The 27864-nt window shown below is 32.2% G+C and overlaps 1 protein-coding gene across 2 annotated transcripts; it reads right to left on the bottom strand.

Moving 5' to 3' along the window:
* Positions 1–62: 62 nt before the first annotated feature.
* On the bottom strand, positions 63–27617 carry LOC109088564 (myosin-binding protein C, fast-type-like). 2 transcript variants are annotated; one of them, XM_042714791.1, is made up of 29 exons: positions 27493–27617; positions 17901–17915; positions 17745–17762; positions 17154–17213; positions 16915–17063; positions 15718–15835; positions 15552–15600; positions 15053–15112; positions 14802–14968; positions 14587–14719; positions 13550–13674; positions 12962–13067; positions 11949–12118; positions 11665–11830; positions 11471–11577; positions 11351–11380; positions 10986–11128; positions 9527–9686; positions 9109–9213; positions 8794–8982; positions 8585–8719; positions 6985–7155; positions 6811–6899; positions 6541–6736; positions 5669–5808; positions 5220–5379; positions 3985–4121; positions 2570–2756; positions 63–682 (listed from the first exon to the last, which is right to left on the bottom strand). In XM_042714791.1, the coding sequence occupies exons 1-29, from the start codon at positions 27509–27511 to the stop codon at positions 657–659; spliced, it is 3330 nt and encodes a 1109-aa protein (XP_042570725.1). In that variant the 5' UTR covers positions 27512–27617; the 3' UTR covers positions 63–656. The 2 variants fall into 2 exon arrangements, with proteins under 2 accessions (XP_042570725.1, XP_042570726.1); XM_042714792.1 differs by lacking the exon at positions 17745–17762.
* Positions 27618–27864: the final 247 nt, after the last annotated feature.

Below are 27864 nucleotides of genomic sequence, written 5' to 3'. Positions count from 1 at the left end.
TCAGAAAATGGGTGAAATATCTTCTTTATGTGTTTCGGTGTGTGAAATCGGTGATGGTGCAGTTGTCATAAAGGTAGTTTATTTTCTATTCTGCAACACAACAAATGCAGATGCAAGTTACACATACAATGCAGTTTGGGGTGCAAATATTCTAGCAAAATGAAAGCATGAGTCAATTTGATCATTTCAGAAAGCATTAAGGTATGCATTCAGTTTATATAATGTACTTAGATCAGCAAGAACTGGGTAATCGATCACCAGTTTGATCCTCAAATCATTTATGAGGAGGATATACTGTATGTCGACTACATGTTGAAAGGACGGATCTGTGTTTTTAGTTCCTATTAAAGCCATTGTTTTTGAACATGCATAATTAACCATATAGCACAACGTCACCGGTTGCTATAGTTTTGATAAAAATACTTCTGACTGGGGCTTAATGCAGTCAACCGAGCGATTATTCAAAGCCTTCAAAAGCTGCAAAATCAGAGCGCGAGTTTAAGACCGCGTGAGCCGGCGTCAGTTATTTCATTCACGCGGAGAGCCTGGCAGACACGAATGACTTTAAAACATAAGTTTATAATACTCATCATACTCAACTACCCCATCCCCCACACCCCTCATGCTCACCCGCACTGACGCTGCTTTCATTCATCCTAGTCCTTCTTCTCGATCGGCGCAGCTGTGTTCAGAAGAGAAAGAATGCATTTGTGACAAGAGATGCTGTGTATATTACTCATAAAACAATAATGATATACATCGTGGTAGTATCTATTGCACTCAATTTATGCTGATGGAAGACTATAATGAGAAGGGATTTAAATAAATGAATAAATGCCCTCAAATAGGCACAATATAATACATAAAAATACCTCAAATATCTTCAATTAGGCTAAATCTAACATATTTTAATATCTAAATGTCTAAATGTCCTTAAATTCTATGAAAATAATGTAAAAATACCTCATAATAGTATAGATATAATACATATTTTAATATGTTAAGGGATAATTATAATGTCATGAAAATAATGTAAAAATGCCCCAAAATAGGCTAAAATATAATATATATTTAAATATTTTAGAGATAAATGTCCTTAAATGCCATGAAAGTAATGTGAAAATACATTAAGTTGGGCTAAATATAATACATATTTAAATATTTTTAGGGATAAATATTCTGAAATGTCATCAAAATAATGCAAAAATGCCCCAAAATAGGCTAAATATAATAAATTTTTTATATATTAATCGTGATTAATCGCATCCAAAATAAAAGTTTTTGTTTACATAACATATGTATGTTTGTTGTGTATATTTGTTATGTAAATATAAATACACACACATGCATGTACATATTTCAGAAGAATGTTATGTTCATATATTAAATATTTTTTAAATATAAATTATATGAATATAAATATAGACGTAAATATTTTCAAAATATATACTGTATGTGTGTGTGTTTATATATAAATAATAAATATACACAGAACACACACACACACACACATATATATATATATATGCGATTAATCGTTTGACAGCACTATTTTTATATCATCAACACCATTAATTGCATTAGATATGAAGTTAAGTTAGTGTGCCTTGGATATCTAACTGTAAATTGTTTAGATCAGTGGATTGAATGAGCAGAAAGTGTGCATAATATCTACTTGATGTGTTCTGCGTACAGAATTCAAATGTAGCACTATGATAATGTGCTATTTAAAATGCCAGCCAGTGGCCTTACTAAAAAGAGAAATGTGAAATTAAGTATGACGTTCCTGCTTTAATTATCTTCCTGTAACATGTAGCACAGTTGGAAACCCATAAAGCATCTAGTTTTCCCACATCTAAAGCTTGTGTGCTGTCAGTATGACACATATACATTAAACCACCTTAAATGTACTCATCCTCCTCCGGCAATGACTTAAAAGAGATGTTTGGTTGCATATCTGTGTTTGTTCATATTCTTTGTCTGTGTCAAGTAACTTTCCAGCTGGAAGGTGTCTGATGACATGTTCTAATGCTATACAGATGCTTTCCTGGTAATAGTGTTTAACTGGCAACAAAATCACATAAAAAAAAAAACACAAATCAATTTAATTAAGGAAACACTGAAGGCGCCTCTGTACTACATGCGCCCTCTAGTGCCTTACTGAAACACCGCTTAAAAAAAAATAAACCTCTTTCTACAACACATTTTTTCGGCATGCATGGATGACACTTTATATAAAAATATGGGTTTTATCCTGAGCTAATAATATTTTCTAGCACCTAACCCTACCCATAAACATTATAGATTTTTATTAAGGAATTGTTTGCATTGTAATGTTTCCACATGCACTGTAACAAAAGATTTTTCAGAGTTGTAAATAAAGATTACTGGAGCACGTGTTACAAAAAAAAAAAAAAAAAAAAAAAAAAAATCAGTCTTTCTACTTCAAAATTTAACATTTAATTTAATGCATTAGCTACTTGTTGTTTCTTTGTAATGATTTACTAGCAATTTCTCCTTTAAAAAGTTGTTTCTACATCAGTTTCTTTTCAGTGTACACGTATATTACCTCTGATTTCCAATTTGCACTCCACCTCATCTTCTCCGAGCTCATTCACAGCCTTGCAAGAGTACTTTCCACTATCGAAGGTGCTGGGTTTGCGGATGTTTAGAGTCAAAACTCCCTGGTTATTCTGCATCAGGAACTTGGGATTGTCATCGATTATCATCTTGTTTTTCATCCAGATGATCTTCGGCTGCACAGAAACACAAAGAGGTCAAGCTGTAATATTCAACCGCTCTGTTCAGAGGTGAAATTTAATGTTTATTAATTAACTATATACATCTTGTGACATTGATTCTGTTTCATGATAAGAATGAGTGAATATATAACTATATATGACTACATATATATATATATGTATGTATGTATATATATATATATATGTTTTTTATGTTTGATTTTTCCTTCAGTAGATTGTGGAAATGTAAAGGATGCTGAATGATAGTAAGTATCTGTTAAGGCAAGACGTTACAGGCAAAAATAGTGGTCTGTCACTAGTCAGTTTTGAGATTTTGGGCTTTTTGGCTTTTTATAACATGTTGTTTTTAGACTAAACAAAAGAAAACACACTCAAATACACTACACTTTATCAAACTTCATCTATTTACATCTATCATAATACATATGGCACTTACATCCACCAAACTATGGTTTTATTCCTATCTATATTCTGATGGGCTTTACTGAGGGGTTTGTTTATATATCTGATTTTATATAACTTATATATATATATATATATATATATATATATATCTATATATAATATATATATAATATATATATATATATATATAAGATATATATATATATATATAAACAAAAACAAAAACAAAGCATAATAAATGCCCACATAACTATGAACATATAGTCACAATAATATAAGCATATAAATAAACATCTAAACAAGCAGAAAAAAAAAAAAAACACAAAAACTAATTTTATCCAGAACCTGCCTCTTCAAAGTATTCCAGAAATGGAATCCAAGATTTGATAAAATATAACATTTTATTCCTAAAAACGTGGTGTTAATGTATTTTTGTTCTGTCTGTTGACAGAATTTTCTAATAAAAATATTTAAAATATCCAAAATTATTTCTTTGAAAACCTCTGACTCTAATAAGTCCACAAAATGCAATGCAAAGAATTTTTAACCTGGCTTTATCCAGTGTTCTGATTTATGTTCAAATGACTGCATATTAGATAATGCCTCATACTGTATATACATAATTAAATATAACATTTTTGTTAATACAAAACAATTGCCTTTATGTACAGTGATTAATCATCGGAGGAAATATGGCAATATCTGTTAGGTAATTTTTTACCCTATTGACCTAGAAATATAACATACTGAGCATAAGACAAAGACTCTGTCCTCGTGTTCAGTAGGGTATGCTGAGATGATCATCATTGTCTCGTACCTTTGGGAAGCCTCTGACTGCGCAGCTGATGGCCGTGCTGTAGCCGATAGTCACAGATCGATCGACGAGGGGTGCGGTGAACTTAGGAGCACAGGTCATATCCTTCTCCTTGTAGGGAGATTGTTTGCTTGCCAAACCTGAGAGTGTGACATCGAGAAATCAACATCAAAATCTACCAACATTTGATATATGTGTGCTAAAATTATATCTTACAAACACGGTCCTGACAATGTGACATATGTTTGTGTGAATAAACTACATTACAAAGGCTAAAATTCAACAAAATAAATAAAAAAATCAAATTACAAAGGCTGGGATTTAAGTAAATAAATATATAAGCTGCATGTTTGAGTTTGGGTTGCTTGTAATGTGCATTTGGGAACACAACGTGTAATTTTCTTTTTAAAATAAATGTATGAAGGTTTAATGTTGGTAAATGAAGAAATTAAGACTTAAATCATAAATGTTACTATTGTAATTTTACAGTTTACAGTTAATTTTAAAAAATATTATAGATTATTTTAAATACTCAGTTTTTTATTTTACATTTAAATATTATGAGGGTAGTATTTGTTTTTATTTAGAAATTTTATTTTGAAAATTTCTTAGTAATTTTCTGTATTTTTTTTTTTTTTTTTGCAATTTATCAGTAATTTAAATAGTATTAGATATTATAGCCATATTCACTTATAAATTGTGAAGCCCTACAAACACAACAAAAACAAAATATTTTATTTTTACTTTATTTATTTTTTTGTATTTTAGAGTAAAGTTTTGTTTGTTAGTCATTTAATATTTTTATTCAGTAACAAAAAATATATAATAATTATAAAATATATTAATAATATATCTTTATTATTTTTATTATTTATAATATATTATTTTTCTTATATTTTAATAATTATTATTATTTTAAAACCATATTGATGTATAATCCCAAAATTGTGGCCAATTTTTAAATAAGAACAATCACAATTAGATTTTTCCATTGATTTGTGCAGCTCTATTAGTTACGCTTGTCAACAACAGTAACCATAGTTTATCTGCTTTTAATACAGCTTAAAAATTTATATATATATATATATATCTATATATATATATACTTATATAGAGAGTATAATATATATATATATATATATATAGATTTTTTTTTTTTTTTTTTTTGCAAGTGCAGTCAAATATCTCAGCTTCATTTTTGACATTTTCCCGACATGTATGCTGTTCACCACACTGACCAGTCTTGGCAATGACGGCGGTGTTCTTGCTCATGCAGGGATCTTCACTGAGACCGCAGAGGTTCTCGCTGTAGACGCGGAACATGTACTCGTTTCCAATGATGAGGTCAGAGACGGTGCAGTTAGTGCGGCGATTGTGCTCATACACCGTGAACCACTCCTACGGGTGAGAGCGTTACACATGAGGAATTGATGGATAAAGGGAGCCATTCACCCAAAAATAAAACTTCTGTCATCATTTATTCACTCTCATGTTGTTCCAAACTCCCTAGGGGTAAATGGATGGATGCTGTTGAGATCAAAACATGATGATAAATCACCAAAACAGTAGGCCATATGACTATATTACTAGTCTTCTGAAGTCATACTGAAGTCAGAGAAAGATATGAGGGTGGGTAAATGATGACAGACTGGTGTTTTGGTGGATAGATGGATATCAGACCTCTCACCTTGGTTTTCTTGTCTGCTTTCTGGATCGTGTAGCCAGTGATCTCACAGTTGCCGTCATCTTTGGGTGGTTTCCACTCCAACGCTGCGTTGAAACCCCAGACATCAGTCACATGCACTTGAGTCGGAGGGCCGGGTTTATCTGGGAAGAGAGTCGGAGTGTCAGAACGTCTCTGGAGTAAATCAGGGGTCAGCATGTGAGCGATAAGACAGAGGGAGATTTTAGGGCTGTCAATTTGAGTTTCCCAAAACTGGGATTCATGATGGAACTGGAGAAGGTTTGGGTATTGATGAAAGCAAATTATTCATCCTAAATAATTAAATAATTTTACTTTTAAATGATTTATATTTCCACAAATAAATGAATAACAATTAAATCAAATGTCAAATTAAAATAAATAATTTGTAAATTATTTATATTTACATAATGACATAAACTAAATAAATCATAATTAAATTCAAAGTTTAAAGTTAAAAGAAATTCATTTAAAATTATTTATATTTACATACAAATTAAATAAATCTAATAAATAAGCAATAATTAAAAAATTAAAAAATATTAATTCATTTTAAATAATTGTAAAACAAAACAACATTCAAAATAACTAAAAATAATAAATATTTAGTTTACCTGCAAAGTAGTTTGACTGACAAAAAAGATTAGGAATTGTTAATTTTGTACTTACTGAACTTAATATATATATATGTAAAAAGGTTTGTAAAATTATTGTAAATATTGTGTAAAAAATATATATATATTATTTGTTATTATTAAATTGCATTACATATCACTATTATTTCAGCCACCATGCTTTCTGTTTATCAGAATCACCATCGGCCACTATTTTTAAACTCTGTGTCTATGTTATCTTACCTACAATTCGGATGTCTATGTTAGCGGAGTCCTCCATGTTTTCAATTTTCAAGCTAAGTGTGTATTTTCCAGAGTGCTCTCTCTCAGCAGAACGGATGAAAAGGATGGAGTCGACGTTTGAGTTCCTGATGCCCACTTTCTTTTCATCCACCGGCTGGCCGTCTTTCAGCCATGTAGCAACAGGACGCGGTTTGCCCTGAAAAAACACACGTGCTTGTCAAGCGATGTGCTTCATCATAGATGTGGTTCATATGTTTTTATCATACACACCTGAAAGGGGATTACAAGGTTGATTTTCTCTCCAACTTTCTTGATGTACTTTGTTCTGAGTTCACGAGGCAGACGGATCTTAGGATGCTCTGAAACGAGTGGAGAACATCACTGTAAAGGAACAGGTTTGCTAGAGACAAACCTTATTTTCCATGAATCTTGTTTACTCCTCACCCATAATCTCTCTGACGGTGACGGGTTGCCCGAGCAATGCAGGAGGGCTGCGGCCCGCCATATTCACTGCAACCACACCCAAATCCACCCCATCTCCAATGTTAATCACCACAAAAACATAACTCTCAACGAGATCAATGAGATCCGTGTTAGCAGGATGCCACTCCGTTTCTGACGTGAAGAAATATAAAAAGGATTATTAATAATAATTAAATCGAAACAGTAAAGCTGAAAAATAGTTAAATAATTAAACAATTAATATTTACATACTTACAATAATAAATACATTTATAATAATAAAATAAAAAATGTCAAATTTAAAAATAATTTTAAATGAAAAAATTAAAAATAAAACACAAACTAAAATAAGATTAAATATTTTATTTGTTCAAAATAAATAAATAAATAAATAATATTTACATACAATAATAAATACATTAATAATAATTAAATAAAAAATGACAAATTAAAAAAATATATTTTAAATGAAAACATTAAAAATAAAACACTAAATAAAAAAAGAATAAATATTTTATTTGTTTAAATAAATAAATAAATAATATTTGCATACAATAAAAAATACATTAATAATAATTAAATAAAAAAAACAATTAAAAAAGAATTTTAAATGAAAAACATTTAAAATAAAACACTAACTAAAAAAAAGATTAAATATTTTGTTTGTTGAAAATAAATAAATAAATAAATAAATAAATAAATAAATAAATAAATAAATAAATAAATAAATAAATAAATGTATTATAAATTTAAAAACAAGGATTAGGCGTGTGATTGAGCTTGATGACATACTGAATATTCACCCTATAGTTGTAATGATTTAGCTTGTGACAGAAATTTAAGACATATTGTCCTTGTCGTGAGATTAAATTAATGAGATTCTTAAAAACATTTGAAATTCAGTAGGAAACATTGGTAAGGTAAGTTATAATTATTATTATTTTTGAATTAGTTTAAAAGATATTGTTATATTGTTGCATTTAAATAAAAATGGTGACATATTTATTGCTAAATTAAATGTTCATTTAAATAAAACAATGACTAGATTTTTATTATTTTACTTATAGCGTTAAACATTTTGAATTTACTTGCAAACTGCTAGCAAATTCAAAAAAGTACTCCATGTTTAAATGTATGATTTAAGTAACATTTTAAACCATTTTAGAGCAAAAAAACATAAATATCAATGCATATATGAATTATAATCAAAACAGTGTAATTTTAGTAATATTGACATACTATGATTTTTAAGATGAAGATTTAGTAATTTTGTTGCATTTATGTCACCTATTAAGTCACCTATTAAGTTTTTTTTTATGTTTTTAAGTTTTTATTAGTTTTCAATTTAGTTTTAGTTATTTTAGTCCTTTAAATTAAAAGTGACAAATGTTGCCTTGGACACCAAATAAAACAAAATAAGTTATTTTTCATAAATTATAACACCCAGCCCTATTATTTATCCACATATAGACTGAGAGAATTCTTGGAGAAACTTTGCCCAAGTGCACAATGGTGAAGTGGGTTTGGATCCGCTATGCCTTCACTATCATTAAGCATAGAACTATTCCAGCAAATGACGCACCTCCTTCCTTGCAGAATTCAATGATGTATCCATCCAGCCCTCCAGCTCCGATCCTCTCAGGAGCCAACCACTTCAGTGAACACGTAGTGTCCGTTACATCATCAACGATCAGCTTTGTGGGCTCGCTGGTGGGGGCTGAGAAAGAATATCAACAGTTAAAGCAAGAGACGTCAAAAGTTCACAACAAAGCAATAGCAAAACCTTCTCACCGATTGGCATGAATGGTTTAGAGTTGAGACTGGGAGCTGAAATTCCGATTCCATTGACCGCAAAAACTCTAATCTCATACAGAATGCCTTCAATCATGCGCTTGGCCTCGTATGTCGTGTTCTCATAGGCGTCAAAGTTAAGCTTTGTCCATCTAGATGATCCTTTCTTCTTCCTCTCCATCAGATAGCCTATGAAACAGAAACAGATCAGATTGTGATGATGCTGTGACTTCTAAGTGTGGGTAGAGCTGGGTTACCTGTAACAGTATCTACAGGTGTGTGAATGTTATGTTACCTCTAACAGGTGTGTGTTACCTTTCAAAGGTGCTCCTCCATCAAACTTCGGAGGCTCCCAGATGATAGTGGCACAGTCTTCTCCTACTCCAGTACACTTCACATTCTCAGGAGGATCAGGAACGTCTGTAACACAGCAGTGACTTTAGACGCGAATGAATTCGATTCCCAGGGATTGCATGAGCTGATGTTTACCTTGAATGCAATGTAAGTCACTTTGGATAAAAGCATTTGGCCAGTGCATAAATGTAAATCTAAATGTGCATTTTGACCCTAAAGGTGCTTTCACACCAACAGTGATTCACTCATTAGAGATCCCTGTAGTGTTTGTAGTAGTAGAACTATTTTGTTGATATTACTTCGGAAATTCGGTTTAGTTTGTTCCAGTCATATTCTCAGTGCCATCTGCAGGAATAAAGAGTCAGTGCTGGAAACACACCTACGATTTTGATGAATAGGTTGGCCTTGTCCTCTCCTGCGGGGTTGGTGACAGTGATGGTGTAGTTGCCCTCATCTTCTCGCTCTGCTCCTTCAATGACCAAAGAGCTGAGGTCTTTCCTGTTTTCCACTCGCACACGTCCCTCTGCGTCTGTCACTGGCTGTGACACACAGGGACAGTGGTTTTATTTATTCATTTAGCAAGCACTGTTCAACAGTTTTAAGCTTTTTTTTTTTTTAAATACATTAAAAACAGAGCATATTTAAATAATACTGCTAATTTTAGTTATATGGTTTTCAGCCAATAAATGTCAGACCAATACCAGTAACATTCAAAAAGTAAAAGTAAAATGTACAGTATTTATTAATTTCACATAAATACACTACCATTCCAGAAGTCTCTTCTGCTCACCAAAGCTGCATTTATTTGATCAGAAATACACAAAATATTGTTCAACACGCACACCAAAAATAAAATGAAATAAAATAAAATAAAATAAAATAAAATAAAATAAAATAAAATAAAATAAAATAAAATAAAATAAAATAAAATAAAATAAAATAAAATAAAATAAAATAAATAAAATGTCATTTCTTGATCCATGGCATGCATGCATTTAGTTTCTTTATGTTATATTTGTGTATATCCATTTTTCCATTTAAAACCCTGGCTATAATCATGTATAATTTATTTATTCCAATCTATTGGATTTAAACTGCAGTCGTACCATAAAATAAAATAAATAATAAATTCAATTAAAAGCAGTTTTTATTCTCTATATTAAGTTTGATATAATTTGAAGCATGTAGAGAGTGTTATTTTAGTATTTATTTTATTTTATTTTTGTTAATTTATCCAAAAACAAATAATCAATATGTGTAAATACAAACATTATCAATGTAAAACACTTATATTATTCATTACATTAAAGTATAAAATCACATGAAACCTAAATATTTTATATACAGTACTATTACAGTTTTCTTAATATTTAGAATTATAGTTTTTTTAATATGATTTTTATTTTATTATTATTATTTTTTTTTAATTTTGCTATGTTGCTTTGTCATTTCTATTAGTTTGTTCTTGTTTGTTTGTTCTTAGTTAGTTTAAATTAGTTAGTTAATGTTAGTTTTAGTTTTTTTATGTCCAGTCAATAATTGTTTTGTGCTTAAATATACACCTCAGTTAGTTGCCAAGGCAACATTTCCAATTTTATTTTGTTTTAGTTGTTTCATTTAATATGTACAATTGATCTCTGCTTAATTTCAATTAACCAAAAGATGTAATAGTTTTAGTTAACGATAATAACCATATCATATCAGTGCATCCCTATTTAGAGCGTGTGCATAACCCACTAGGCCACTCCAAATATGTAAACTGAAATTGCATAATTAAAATGTTTATTAATTATTTAAATGATCACTGTTGATTAATTGTCATCATTTTGCATGTGTACCTTGTCTCCCTTCATCCAGCAAACGGTGGGAGCAGGTTCTCCTGTGATCTCCACATCCAGACGCAGCTTGTTACCAGCAACAACAATGATGGTGTTCTGAGAAACCAAGTTACCGGCCACATCCAAATGGATCTTAGGAGGATCTTAAAGGGGCAAGACAAAGTAAGCAGATACAAACAAGTGTGTTTGGAGAGTCAAAGACAGCAACCTTGAGCCAGCTGCATAAAGCTAGCGTCTATGTTAAGACTGTGCCTTAAGAACTAGTCTAGGCATCTAGCAGTAAACCAAAGGTTAATCACTCATATTTTTCAGATTCAAACTAATCAATTAAAAAGTCTGGCTGAGGAATTGATCTTTTCTCCTACCTTGTCTGGGAACGTAGTCGATCTTGATTTCTGAAAGATAAAGAATGACCTGATTATGTACAGTCATAACAAATCAACAAATCCAAGATAGGTCTGCTCACTATAGAGTTGATATCTCACCCAGGAAGTTGAGTTTAGCAGACAGTGAGATCGCATAACCATCTGGGATAAACGTGTAATCTCCAGCATCCTCTGGCTTAACATCATCAATGGTTAAACGATGAAACCTGGAGTCACACAACACACACGTATTTCAAACCTGTACAGTTACATCTGAGCCAAGTGTACACGCGTGCATGTGTCTGAATGCTGACCTGCCGATATGGGAAATCTTGATACGTTTACTGGCCTGAACTTCCTTGCCATCCTTAAACCATTTCCCTGTGACTTTTTCATCAGACACCTCACACTTGAACATAGCTTGCTCTGACGACTTGACCGTAAGATCGGCGATACTTTGCAACACCTCCAGTTCCTTCTCTGGGGTTGAGTTTGACAAAGAGAAGTAAAGGATCATTGAAGATTTTCAACTTTAGTCTGCAAAACCACTAGTTGAGCAACTGGTGAGGGTTGTACGTATGTAGAGATCAGGTTTTACCTTCAACGATGAGCTCTCCCTTCGACTGGCCTCCGTTGGTGTAAACAAAGTACATCCCACTGTCTTCTGTGGTCGCCTCTTGAATAATAAGACAGTGGCGTTTCCCGTCCTTTTTAAAACGATACTTCGAACTTTTGTCATCTCGAGACAACTCCTGATCCTCAAACATCCTATGCATTCATGGTCATAATTTTGGTATAAATGCGAATATATGTGACGCTGGACCACAAAACCAGTTTTAAGCTGCACAGAGATATTTGTAGCAATAACCAAAAATACATTGTATGGGTCAAAATTATAGATTTTTCTTTTATGCCAAAAGTAAAGACCATGTTCCATGAAGAGATTTTGTAAATTTCCTACTGTAAATATATCAAAACTTTATTTTTGATTATTAATATGCATTGGTAAGAACTTCTTTTGGACAACTTAAAAGGCGATTTTCTTAATATTTTGATATTTTTGCACCCTCAGATTCAGTTTTTCAAATAGTTGTATCTCAGCCAAATATTGTCCTATCATAACAAACCATACATCAATGGAAAGCTTATTTATTCTTAATTTCATAAGCTGCATAAATCTCAATTTCGAAAAATGCACACTTAAGACTGGTTTTGTGGTCCAGGGTCGCATATTTTATGTTTTTGAAAGATGTCTCTTCTTCTCACCAAGTCTGCATTTATGGGCTCAAAAACAGTAATACTGTGAAATATTATTACAATTTAAAATAACTGTTTTCTATTTGAATATAATGTAAAATGTCATTTATTGCTGTGATCAAAGTTGAATTTCCAGCATCATTACTCCAGTCTTCAGTGTCACATGATCCTTAAGAAATCATTTTAATATGCTGCTTTGCTTCTCAAGAAACATTTCTTATTATTATCAATATTAAAAACAGTTGTGCTGCCAAATATTTTATATATATCTCATGTATAATTGTGTTATGTATATGTATTTTGTGTCTAACAAAAGCATTAGTGATATCTTGATGCAAGCTGTAGTTTGTTTACCAAATAACGTGTGCTCCTTCCTCAGACACTTCGATCTCAAACTCCACTCTTTCTCCAACCACGACCTGGTAATCATCCAGCAGTTTAGTGATGGTGATCGGTGGTTCTGTAATGCAGTTTGATAAAGTGATTTTAAACATTGTATTAGATAAAGACAGTGTGTATACTCTGGACTATAATAGTGCCTTCAGAATGCTAAAGGAACTGAGAGTTTTACACTTGACTTTCACATTAGTTTGTAAAACTGCAGAGTGATTCTTAGAGAGAAAATATAATGCTAATTAAATTCCACTTCACGATAATCAGCTGTTAGCTTACAAAATCAATTGTAAGTGGGCTGATATTTTAAGGTCGCCCCTAATGACAAAATATATGGCAAACTGATAGACAAGAGGTAGACTCTATTCTTGACTTCTTGAAAAGATGATGGCGTAATTATGACAGTGTTTTTGATGAATGGAATAGTTCATTATTTAAAAAAAGGAAAACTACGATGGTGAGATACATTTTTCACACACTAAATGAAAAGCTCTTCTGGTTCATCTCTTTCCCAAGCAGATGAGTTTGATGAAAAAATGTTACACACACCTTTAACAAAGACTTCCGTGAAGCATTTATCAGTCCCAACCACGCATTCATACGCAGCATCATCTGCCAGACTGCATTTGTTAATTGTGAGGGTCCGGATGTTTCCATCGGACTCCATGATATACCTGCCACACGAAGAGACTGTTAAAGCGCAAAAATATGTGACGTTTCCTTACAATATTCAGCATGATAGAAACTGACAGAGACCATAAATAAGGCTTCTCATGACCTCTGTTGGCTTTTGTATAGTTGAAAAATATTGTTATTTCTTGCCAGTTTGTTTGCTGCATGAAACACTTTTAACACAATTATCTCTTTCCCACAACCACCATCAATATTTACAATAAAACACTAAAACACAAATTAAAACATTACATTATGCTGTATGAATATTTGAATATGCAATACACCAAAATAAAGATCAAAGCCTCTACTTTTAAACAAAAAAAAATCTGTTTTATTCTAGCTTAAAGCAATCTTTTTTAATCAACACTTGAATTTTGGTAGGTTTCATAAAAATTTATAATTTTGAGCAAAAACGTGATAAAATCACATTTTTATCAAAAACTGCATCTGGATAATATTCAGTACGATTATCAAAGCATAAATCCAGTAAATCACTTCCATCAACACCTCCAAAGCTTGCACAGACATATACCACTTCCTGGATCATCATTTTACTCAGTAACATTATGCAGTTTTCATTAATATGCTGTCTATTGCTGATGATTGCATTATTTATCATATGCATCTGTTTACATAAGAGATCACTAGTTTGTTCAGGTGCGTTTTTGTTCGGGAGGTTTTGTACTCCAGTGAAAACACAAAAAGCTGTAAAAACTCGTCAAAGGCGGGAAGAGTTGTCTTATAAATGACGAGATAACGCGTCAATGCAAAACAAAAAAAAAAAGTACAAAACAAAAAAAATATAGATAATCTTAAATAAAAATAATAATGTTTTCTCCAAATAACTCCAAATTTCTTATGAATGTGTCTTTGAAACTGGATGTGTGTAAGAGTATTTTCTGGATTCTCACTTGGCAGATGGTTTGATCTCTTGGCCGTTCTTGAGCCATTTGATCTCAGCATTAGGGTCAGTCACCTCCACAGACAGGACGATCTTCTTTCCCTTGTTAACGGAGTACGCCGACTCCAGTCGTCTCAGGAACGCTGCAGAAACATCCCACACACAAACACAGTCACAAACAGAAGATCAGAGACTTGAGCTTTGACTGATCTCTCTTTCTCGTACCCTCGCTGATTTTGGGCTCCACGGCCTTCATCTTCTTAAGTCGTTTCAACATGCCACGCAGGTCAGTGATGCCGTACTGAAATGCAATCTTCTCGTACTCGCTGGGATGAGCGTTCTTCAGAAGCTCCCAAACGTCGATCTCCAGCTCAGGCTCCGGCTTCTTTTTCCTGTGAAAGTGAGTGATGTGATAAACAAGAGTAAGCAGTTAGAGGAGACAGAGTGTGGTTTTAATGGACAGAGAGGACACTTACTTTTTAACGGCTTTGAGAAGAGCACTGAAGTCCAGTTCACCCTCGTCCTCCCCAGCACCACTGTAGTAGAGCACATTAAATTTCAGAAAACACAATCTATCTATCTATCTATCTATCTATCTATCTATCTATCTATCTATCTATCTATCTATCTATCTATCTATCTATCTATCTATCTATCTATCTATCTATCTATCTATCTATCTGTCTATGTGTATGTATATATATATACACACACTGTATGGACAGAGAGAGAGAGAGAGAGAGAGAGACTATGTATTGTGTGAAAGTTTTGTTTGTTTTGTCATTTCTAAATCACAGATGTGCGTTCATTTCTGCATCCAATTTTCTGAGTCATCATGACTCAAAATTTATTATTTTTACTCAATTCCCCATTGACAGTTAACCGATTTATGTTTTTTAAATGGTTGGTTCAGTCCTAAATATGTGATTGCATACTTGTGAGAAATATACTAAATAATATACTACTCAGACTCACGCTCTTTTGAAGGTAGACAAAATATCTGCTTGGCCCTCTTGTTCAGCAGCTACAGACAAGGATGAAAAATAAATATAGAACAGTCATTTACAGATTTATAATAAGAAGGTATGTACTGTAAGTGTTATTTTTGTTGTGTCTGATTGTGTGTGAAAGACACACTAACCCTCCACAGTGATCTCAAAGGTGCAGCTGTCACATTTGTCTTTAGCAGACACTTCACACCTGTATCCACCTGCGTCTCCTGGGACCACCTTGACGATCTTCATCTCGTACGTGTAGATCTGAGAAGGAACGAGTGAAAGAGTGAAAGAAATGTGTCACATTTAAGGATGACATGTAATAAAATACAAGTCACGAATTCATTTAAGTTGATCAACTAAGTGTAAAGAGAATCTATATTCTATTTTATAGAAAAAAGCTAATTATTTAAAGATTTTACAAGATTTCTGATGATAAAATAAATACCTTTAACATTACAGTTTTGACTTATACAAATGCTCTTCTAAGATATTATGGAAGCCCATTTCCACAATGGAATTAAAAAAAAAGTAATTTATTAATTAATTTAATTTTTTAATTGCGGCTTTTTATCTCAGAGTTTTGACTTTTATTCTCACAAGTCTGAGTTTATATCTCACAATTCTATTTTGACATTTTTCGTACAATTCTGAGAAAAAAAATTAAATCAAAGTTGCAAGATATAAACTCAGAATTCTGACTTTTTTCTCTTAATTCTAAGTTTACATCAAGCAATTCTGCATTTTTCTTTCCGCTAAAGAAGAATAAAAAAAGGTAACTGTGACTTTTATCTCACAATTCTGACTTTTTCAGATTTTTTTATATCTTGCAATTCTGAAAAAAAAAAAAGGTATGAATTGTGAGATAAAAAGTCAATTACATTTATTTATTCATTTATTTTTATCCCATGGTGGAACCAGGCTTCCATACAAAACACCATACATTCATCAAACCTGGATATGGATGAATTTAGACATCCTGTTATGATGAATATTCTTTACATTATATAGAGTATTAATATTATATGTCACAACACACTACCATCTTAGGGGGAAGTCGTGGCCTAATGGTTAGAGAGTTTGACTCCTAACCCTAAGGTTGTGGGTTTGAGTCTCGGGCTGGCAATACCACGACTGAGGTGCCTTTGAGCAAGGCACCGAACCCCCAACTGCTCCCCGGGCGCCGCAGCATAAATGGCTGCCCACTGCTCCGGGTGTGTGTGTGTGTGTGTGTGTGTGTGTGTGTGCGCGCACTTTGGATGGGTTAAATGCAGAGCACAAATTCTGAATATGGGTCACCATACTTGGCTGTATGTCTTGTCACTTTTTCACTTTAATCTCACCTTAGTGTTTCTGTCATAGGACTCTTTTAATTGAATGTGTTTTCCCGCTTTGCTGCCGAGGTCCATCCACTTCCCCTTCAACCACTTCATGGTGGGTTTACGTGTGAGGTTGGTGGAGTCCACCTTAACCACAAATGTTACATCTTTACCTGTGTTAAAAAAAACACACACACATCTAGTTTTTAATGATGGTTGTTTTTTTATGCCAACTATTTGGAGCTTTAATAATGTTTTTATACCTGTGATGGCTACCACACTTTCTGGTTTCTCTAAAAAGAGTCCTGTCAGCTCAGTTCGTTCTGAAAGCATGGAACAGGTATGTTATATAAATACAAAAATACACACACATGCAGACAGACTCGGATATTCACAAAAGGGATCCTGTAAATAACAAGTCATGGTTAAAATTGTGTCAACAAAATGCACACTCTGTTTCCATTTTAAATATTCCTTGCAAATATTTAAAACATATTAATTCAAGCATAAAACAATAATACAGTGGGTTGTTTTCTTAAATTAACAATGAATGGCATTAATGATAGTATCACTGAAATAACTGAATTCTGGGTGAGCTTCATGCACAAGGAAGGAGACAATTCTTTCCTCTTCTCACCCTTTTGCAGTCATTCATTTTAATATTTTATTCATTTTCATAATAGGGCAAGCTAATTATATTTACATACACCTACAAATAGGAATTATTGCACATTATAGTCTTTTCATGCACACCAACTAAGAACTCTAATTCTAAGTGACTCATTTATATAGTTAGTATGTGGTTTAAATAATGCAAGGAAGTTGCTTAAGAATTTTCATATCAGATTCATTACCATTCTCTTCTGGAGCTTCTGCAGATAAAAGAACAATGTTAAACTAAAGAAACCTATGGTATTCGTAACTCTCTCTATATATATTATATATATAAAAAAATATTTAAACATCTTGTAATTTGGAAACAGTCAATGCAAGCTAATGGTGTCACTTACCCTCTTGCTTCACTTCTGTGGGAAAAAATGAGAAAAAGTTACATTAGATAAAAGATTAAGTAAAAATTTAATTCATGTCTAATTTGGTGCATATATTTAACTATATATTTATGCTTTTACTGATATGCCCTTCTATACAACTATTTTGGTCATAGTACATTTATTGGCATAAATACATCAATGCAAGCTCAATTTATTTTTTACAGTCAAGGCTAATGGGGTGCCCAAACGAGTGAAGATTTTTTTTTTTTTTGTACAAATACTATTTGAATTAGGACTGCATGATATATTGAAACAAAATCAATATCACATTATGGCTTAAAGCAATAGTCATATTGACTATGTTCACAATTGCTCAAAATATTGAAAATATTAAAATCCTAAATTGGTGATGGGAGTTTATATGTATCACTTAGGGGAACTGACTGTCTTCAAAAAAAGTTTTCTCCGTAAAACTCCGTGAAATGCATATTAAAATAATGTCAATAAGCGCAGTGCTGCTTTGTTTCCTGCGGTAACCAAGGTAACGCAGTATCTGCTGTCCCATAAGCGCCACCTGCTGTCAGAGAGAGAATCTGCGTCTCATTCAGTCCGTCTGCTGTTTCTGTTTCGTGCAGATGTTTTATGTATCGTAATGTCCACCATTCTGTTTTTGCTTCAGATTTTTAAATTATACAATCTTATTTAAATCAAAAATCGCTCATGCAACATGTTATTTGGATCGTGATTAAAATGCAGTGCTTGCCCTTAATTTTAAATTGCTACAGATTTGGCCTATTATAGTTTGGCCTGTTTATTTGGCTCTATTAGTTAGGCTAATAGAGCAAATAAACAGCTTTTTCATGTACTCATATTTTAAAGGGGTGGTTGAAGGTTTTTTTCCTAGGCTTATTTGTGTTTATGGGGTGCAGTCTAACATATGTTAATGCTTCGTTTAAAAAAATATATATATTTTTCACGTAATTTACCTTTATTCCACACCGCTCTGTGCCTTCTCCTATAAACGCACTGATCAGTTCCTGCTTTTATGAAGCCCCTCCCTCAGAAATAAGTGATTTGCTCTGATTGGTCAGCTGGCCCAGTGTGTTGTGATTGGTCACAAACCCGGGAAGTAACTCGTTGTAGTCCCTACAAGCCATTTTTTTTGTAGGCATTAAACTGTCAGACTTTTAAAAGACAATATCTCATATTATATCAATATCAATATATTGTAAATAAGACGATATCTACAATATCTATTTAACTTACATCGCTGCAACTTTGCAAATATTGTTTATGCTCAAACAGCAACATTACACACTAACTAACGTTAAAAAAAATGAAATCGCCATCGACCACCCCTTTAATTCTTTTTTGTCTCTTGCTTAAAAAAAAAAAATAAATAAATAATAATAATAAATTATTTAAAAATAGGAACTGGCCCATTTGCTTATAAAAACTGGTAATCAGAATCATCAGTCATGAAAAATCAAGGTGCATCCCTAAATTTAAGAATGTTTGAAATGAAGAAACTAAGACATAAATTCTAGTTTTGCAATTTTACAGTGATTAAATATTGCAGCTACCTTTGGATGGTATTAGCAAAGTTCTGGCAAGGTTCTCTCAAAGTTATGAATGAACTTTCTTCCGCTAACGTTAACAGAACATTTTAACAAACTTTCAAACTTGAAGTTCTCAAAATGTAATCTGTACATCGTTCATGGAATGTTTTAGTTGCATTTTTTAAATGTCACTACTTGTTTCAGAATGTTTTGAGAGCATTAAAAAAGTAACATTTCTGTAATGTTTGCAAAATGATAAAATGGAATGTTCCTTTGACGTTCGCATAACCAAGAAAATGTTTCTAAAACATTTTAAAAACTGGACATTTTGAACGTACAGTATTTTATATATTTCAGTTATGATGCAATGGCCTGACAGAAGGCAGTTTAGATAAAAAGTATGTATATTTCTGAAATATACTGAAAAATATTTCAAACTGTGCACCTGGCTGACCATAAATGTTTCAGTGAATCATGACTGATGACCATCAGCTAAGTAATATTTAACTATTCTGACATCAACTGCCCTGATGATAAATATATTCCAGAGCTCTGAGTAGTAAGCCGATCCTTTGTAGGAATCCTCAGGCACACGACCAGACAGATCCTCTACAATCCTATTAATAAGACACCAGAAAAATATAGGTGCCATAAATTGACCTCACAGTTTTAGACTTTCTTCTGTATATTTTTACACACACGTATTGTGTGCACATAAGATCTTTGACTGAGTTGTCTTCTAAAAATATAAAAATAAAGATTAAAAAACATAACAAACAAGATTCTCTATATTGCTATATGAACATGGGTTAGAATCTGCAGGTTTAGGGCCGTTTTAATGCACCAAAAATGAAATGTTTACATCTTGTTTGGTGTAATTAACCTGAATAACTGAATGTGTGTGTGTGTGTGTGTGTGTGTGTGTGCATATATATATATATATATATATATATTATATATATATATATATATATATATATATATATATAAATAGTGCTTGCAAAATTTGAATGAACCCTAATCCTAACGTTTTTGAATTTAAGGCTTTCTGCACCTATTTAAGGTCTTAGGGTTAGGGTTCATTCAAATGTTGCATGCACTGCAAAAATAAATATCTTCTATATTCAAATATCTAAACATCCATAAATCAAGACACATTTACTTGAGATGTGAAATGAAGATATGATTTTTAAGAAACTGATTCACAATTAGTGAGCAAGATTTGTGTTCCCTTCATTTTATTGCTTAAAATTCTTTACTTAGTCTTACACTCACAGAAACCCTGATATGTGTTACTTAGTTTCAGCATCTGCAGTTGAAAAACCATTTTGGTTGAGTGCTAATTTCTTGGTTTGGAGTTCTTGTAGTTGGAGTTGCTGATGCAACTTCATCAAGATGTTTCCACTCTGATAATGAGAAACTCTCTCTGATCATGTGGTCTGAAATAGCAGCATGCCTAATATCCTCCTCGTTCTTAGGAGGGCAAGTTGTTTCCATGGAGCTTGTTAAAAGGCCACGGTAACATCGTAACCTCTCTTATGTCAGGCCAGGAATCTAACCATCGACCACACCGATATCAGATAGCAAACATCTTACAGACAGGCTCTTATGGTCAGTCAAATAACTGTCAAAAATTACTGACCTCACAGTATAAGGACCATAACTGCAGATATGCTGTGATTTGTTTTAGGTTAATCGAGAGGATGTGCCACATGCAATGTTTTTGTGTTTGCACTTCGGATTGATTTTAAGTATACTAGGTGACTCATTACAGTTTAATGTTTTTCAGTGTCCACAATCTTGTAAAAATCAAGTAGGATGGATCAGGAAAGCTCTGCTTCCGTTTGGAGGATGTTGTTGCTCTTTTAGGTTTGTATAAAGTACGAACCTTTTGACCCATGATGACATTTATCTGTCTTCACTGGTATCTGTTTTAAAGCACCATCTCACATTTCAAACCACACATATAACTTAACTTGGCATTTAAAAATGGCAAGATAATAAACTTTTTTTTTTTTTTTTTTAATTAATTATTTTCCTTCTTAAACCAGCTGGAAAATGGACTGCTTTAAAACTCTTTAGATGACTTTTAATATACATTGATTAATCCTGTCTTAATTTAATTTAATTTATGTTATTTGCTTGTATATATTTCAGCATTTATTATTTAATTATTTTGTCTTATTTATTTGTTTGTTGAATTTGCTCCAATCATTAAAAAAATTATTGCCATTAAAGTCTCTACATAACTTGCAATATATATTGATTAACCCCCCCCCCCCCCATATTAACTTATTAATAAATGCATATATTTCTGCATTCATTTTTCTCTTTCAATGTATGCCACTTGGACTTATTGTGTTTGTTTATTTTGTTATTTGAAAAGATTTAAAAAAGGTTAAAACACATCTTTTAGATAGTGATGAGCAATTAGAAATTTGGAATTAGGAATTTGATCACTAACAAAATGGCTCTGATTCATTCATTTTGCCGAACAAGATTCTGTAAAATGATCCGTTCTTCAAATCCTGCTCCAAATGTTATTACTAATGTACATGTTGCAATTCCAATTTAAGCTGTACAAATTTCACACTTTGCCTACTATAAATTGTAATATTAAATGATCATTTTTTCATCATTCATTTATGTACTTTACTCATTTTGTATCACCTTTTGGTCTAATTGCTACTTCATATAAAAGTAAATAACTTCTGGCTGACAGCAGTAACACAGAAATGTTTTATGTCTAGGGTTTATGGTTTATATTTGGTGTATAAACACCTTACTAGTAAGAAACTTTGTCTTCATGATTCACCTAAGACGAATGTGTGTGTGTGTGCGTGTGTGTGTGCGTGTGTGTGTGTGTGTGTGTGTGTGTGTGTGTGTGTGTGTGTGTGTGTGTGTGTGTGTGTGTGTGTGTGTGTGTGTGTGTGTGTGTGTGTGTTTCAGAGGGATAGAGGTGTTACTCAACACAGTGTACTGCACACTGGATTTAGCACATTAGGATGGTAAGCTCCCTGTCTTAGCACAATTCCACACACACACAGACACACACACACACACATGCACACACACACAAACCACTGGCTCCTGACAGAACTGCTAAACTTCCATCTATCACTCAGGCAATTCAGATGTCATGCAGATTATGTTATAAAAGCACCTGGTCAATCATTACCAAATTGGTGAATCTGGCTGGCAGATAATGCAGCACATAATGAAAGCGGTGCCGAGGCAGTTGTCTTTGTGCACAGAAGTGACTGATGCGGCGTAGTGGCTGAGACACAGTCTGTCAGCACTGTGCCCCTGAGCAAAGCACTTGATCCCGGGTCACTCCAGGGGAATGTAATTACTCATTTAATTTATTAGTATTGCAACTAGCTTCTAATTAAGTAATTTATGGCAAAATTTGGACTGACTAGGCATGCTCCTTCCTTTTAAAAGATTGTATTCCTATTGATTTTGCTATCATAACTATTACATAGTTGAATTTTATAATTGCCTTGTTTTATTTGCACTTTTCCAGTGCTGTCTGTGACATATATAGACTTTAGTACTATGTTCTTATGAGGAGGTTCTTTAAGTTATGGTCTCTTGACCTGTAAGGCAGATTATTGTGGGTAATAAAATATTCTGGCAGCTGCAGGGTCATAATAAATAACTGGAATGATACAGTATCTCAGTCATAGGTTGTTGGCAAATGCAAACTGTTTTCAAGTTTTAAGCATGCATTGCATGCATGTTTTTTTGTTTGTTTTTTTGTTTGTTTGTTTGTTTAATTGTTTGTTTTTTGCATTTTGTTTATTTGTAATTGAGCAACCCAGAGCATTATTGCCAGAGACCACATTAAAAATCTTGAATTGTTTCATTTGAACCTGGAAATTATTTTGTTTTAATTTTGTAAATTGAGCTCATTAATAATGTTTGGTTTTGGATTAAATGCAAAATATTAGTTTTTTCACTAGTGGTCTCAGACATATATATATGGCAAGGCAAAGGATGCATTAAAACTGATTAAACCTGATGTTAACATGGTTAGAAAAATCAAATAAATATTGTTCTTTGAACTTTCTTTTCATCAAAGAATCCTGAAAAATAAAATGTATCACAGTTTCCAAAATAATATTGTGTAGCACAACTGTTTTCATCATTGATATTAATAAGAAATATTTCTTGAGCTGCAAATCCTCATATTAGAATGATTTCTGAAGATCATGTGACACTGAAGACTGGAGTAATGAAGCAAAAAATCCAAAAATACAACATTAATAAAATAAATAAAACAATATATTAAAATATAAAAACAACTAAAAGCTATTAAAAATTATAATAATATTTCACAATATTACTTTTTTATCAAATAAATGCAGCCTTGGTGAGCAGAAAAGACTTATTTTTTTTCTTTCATAAAAAAAAAAAATCTTACCGACCCCAGACTTGGTTGTGTAACAGTTTCAAATATTTATGTCATGAGCAAAAGTTTCCAATAACAGAAGATGAGATATCAATATGTTTGGTCCATTTAAAATAAATTAGCTTTAAATAAAGTCATAATGATCTCATGTGTAAAACATTTTTAAAACGTTATTCATGTCTATATGTGTGCAACTTTTTTATTTAATTAGAAAAACATAACCAAGTGCAGCTTTATATAGAAACCTGAGTTTCAACTAACTTTGCATTTTGAATTTGGCAAACACTCTTAAATCAGCTCTCCAGAATGTTCTTTCACACAAGTAATGTTTGTGAAACTGAAGTGGCGATTATCAGCATATGATGGTATTTTTAGAACTCGCCTCTCCCCTGGGCTTCTGTGGCATTACCATATCGGACAACAGCATCTGGAAGAACCCTTATAAGAGTGTGAAGGTGTGTAAATCAACGCTCCTGACAGGCTGCTGATCAGATTTACTGCCGTTCATTCAAAAGGTGGGACAAGGTAGCAGATGTTAAACTGAGAAATAAACCCGTCCGAGGAATTGATTTGCAATGGGAAAAGATGACGTGATTTTCTATTGCCATTTTGTAATATCTCTCAGAACAGCTGACTTCTCGTTTTTATACTCGATCCACAATGAGTTGTCCAATAAACTTTGATTTGCAGACTGGATAGTGAGGTGAAAATAGAAATGTCAGAGGTCATCATGTGATATTTATATCTTACTTTGGAGTGGTGAAGACACAAACAGGCCAGTGATTCTAGATGAACCTTGGTCAAAATCTGTTTAGGTTTTGTGGCATATGATATACGGTCTATTCTGTCATGTGGGCGTAGGCATGGATTTAGTAAAGGTCTCGAGGGTCACGCTTTTCTTAGCATCTGAACTGTTAATTGGATCATGACAGGGACTTACACACAAGAGCACAGATAAAATGTGTCTCCACCAATGTGGCTTGAGGTTTCAGATTCTGCTCGTCTTAAATTAGGTGTTGGCTTTTCTAATATCTTAAAATCATTTGACAAATTTGTAGGGTTTAAGATTCATGCACAAACAAATTAACAAACTTAATGTGATGCATATTTGTCAGTCTTACATCAAGGATTTCTGTAATATGAACCGAATGTGTTTTAAACACAGTAACCAGGTTTATTTTATATATTTATCATCAATAAATCCAATCTAGTTGTTTTGATCTCATGCGTTTTAACTAACTAAATATTATTGAAGCTCACAATTCTGACTTTTTTCTCAATTCTGAGTTTATATCTCGTTATTCTGAGTTTTTTCTTGTAATTCAAATAATTTTTCCTCACAATTCTGTTTTTATATCTCTCAATTCTGACTTTTTTCCTCAGACTTGTAAGTAAAATCTCACAATCACCTTTTTATAATTTATTATTATTATTATTATTATTATTATTATTTTATCATTCATTATTTTTAAATCTTGTGACGGAAATAAGTTTCCACAGAAATATCACTTGTTCCATATTTTTAACCATGTTCATACTTTTTAAATGAATAAATTGTATTGTTTTCACAATGATCTGATTCTGATTATTTAAATATTATTTAAATGAACTGAAAATATGATTATTGCAATAAAATCTTGTAAGGGAAAAAGTTAATAATAAACTATGCAATGTTTCTGAGTGCAGAAATCTGAAATCTGACCTGTTTCTTACTATTATGCATCACATTAAATATATTAGTTATGTTAAAACTGTGCAATCCAAATAGATGGAAATTTTATATGCAATTCAAATGCATTTTAAATTTAGGCCTAATTATTTTTTTGAGAGCGCATTAAGCTATTAGAGTTTCATATGGCACACTCAGTGGAGTCATTCTCAGGCTTGTTGTGTGAATGATGTGTAAACCGATGGTCAGTGTGGAATTGTGCTAAGACTAGTATATGAGTGCCGGACACGTCTTGTCCCATTCTCACACTGTCACACAGTTTCTCGTCTTACATAATCAGTAGATATATTAAATATAATCTATCTATCTATCTATCTATCTATCTATCTATCTATCTATCTATCTATCTATCTATCTATCTATCTATCTATCTATCGTTCTATCGTTCTATCATTCTATCTATCGTTCTATCTATCTGTCGTTCTATCGTTCTATTCTTCTATTGTTCTATCATAATAGTAATAATAATAAGTTATATTGGCATGATAAAAAAAGGCTTAACAGCATTGGTAACATTAAAGTACAGACATACACATTACCACAAAATTAAATTTACAAAATTGAAATAATAAGTACAGATATATATTAAAATAAATTAATTTAAAATAATAATAATAATTAATAAAAATAAAAAATATAATTAAATAAATTGAAATAATAACACCATCCATCTATATCTGCTTATAAAAATATATTATAAAACATTAAGTAAAAAAAAAAAAATTTTTTTACAATTGTATTACATTGCAATTATATTAAAATAAAAATAAATAAAATGAAATAATAAACTAAATACTCTCACACACACATATATTTATATAATATATAATAATTATGTTTATATATGAATATTTATGTATGTGTAAATATTATTTATAAATAAAATATCATTTAAAATGTTTGCCAAATATTATTTTAGATATGTTAAAAAATTTAAATATTTATTAAAAACAAATGTTATTTGATTTTTTTTTTACATTTATTTGAAATATAAAATATATAATTTATCTGCCTATGCCATGCAGATGAAAGTTATTATAATATGCATACTAATAAAACATATCAGATTATTACTATTGCAATATAGTGATGAGAAACTGCACAGATTTAGTTCAGGTTTTGTTCACGTCATTCATTATTTCAGAGCAGAGAGCCATCATCAGCGTGTGTTTCAACTCCGCTCGGGAAAGTTTTAATTTTATCATCTGTGCAACTTTATCTTTCTGCCCTGACACATCTCTCTTTCTCTTCACACTGACCCTTCCTCATTCATGAGCCACCTCTCCTCCTCCTCCTTCTCCTCAGTTTTCATCCTCCTCCATTGCTTCTTCTATTAACTCTAATGTTAATTTGAGGTGTTGAGATGTGTGAACATATTTAGAGACCTCAGGAGGCTTCCAAACTAAAGAAAGTGCATGGAATTACCATTTATATATATATATATATATATATATATATATATATATATATATATATATATATATATATATATATATATATATATATATATATATATTGAAGCAATGACAAGCAGGAAGAACAGCACAATATATGACAAATAACAATATATCAGTCATATTTTAAAGAAAAAAGCAAGCAAATCTCAGTTTTGTTGAAAAAATTCCACTGATTTGTGATTCTGACAATATTAATAAACAATAATAGCTGATAAATAAACAATACCACAATATGCAGATCTAATAATGTAAAACAATCAAAGAAGTCACTGAATCTTTTTGTATAATGTCCAGTCTTGTCATGTTTTTAAAAATCGTTCTGTTACCGTCACCATCAATGCTGACACTACTAAAAACACTCGTTACTACTAAATAAATAGAAGAAGTAGCATAAATATGACAAAGGCAGAAAAGAAGCTGATTAAGAGCTGAAGGAAATGGAGAGATGTACCTTCTGTGGGCTCAGGCATGGCTGTGGCTGTGTTGCTTGTCTTCCTTCGACTGACAGCTTGTGTCACTTTTTTTGCCTTTTATTTCACAGTCCCTCTGTTATTCAAAGCAACCAAAAAAACCAAACAACCAACCAAACAACTAGAGAGCTGGCAGGAGGGAGACAATCCAGGGGGAGAGAAGACAGCACTGACACTCGAAACCCCTCCTGGATTCTCCAAATCTAAGAACAACGTTTGGAGGGATGGAGAGCGAGCCGGACACGAGTGTTTGCTGACAGACGTGTTAAGGTGTTGTTATTTTACAGAGGGTTTTACACGAGCTAAACAGAATGCCACGATACCACACTTTCAACACTCTTTCTCACAAGCAC

This window comes from Cyprinus carpio, chromosome A24 (genome assembly GCF_018340385.1).
Source record: "Cyprinus carpio isolate SPL01 chromosome A24, ASM1834038v1, whole genome shotgun sequence".
Taxonomy (NCBI): domain Eukaryota; kingdom Metazoa; phylum Chordata; class Actinopteri; order Cypriniformes; family Cyprinidae; genus Cyprinus; species Cyprinus carpio.
This window is presented reverse-complemented; position numbering and strand designations above follow the sequence as displayed.

Excerpts from the sequence above, each read along its gene's own strand:
- LOC109088564 (XM_042714791.1), bottom strand. Across the intron at positions 13,068-13,549 it reads CACGGAAGTCTTTGTTAAAG|AACCACCGATCACCATCACT; the intron begins GTGTGTGTAACA and ends ACTGCATTACAG. Across the intron at positions 9,214-9,526 it reads CCTATTCATCAAAATCGTAG|ACGTTCCTGATCCTCCTGAG; the intron begins GTGTGTTTCCAG and ends GCTGTGTTACAG.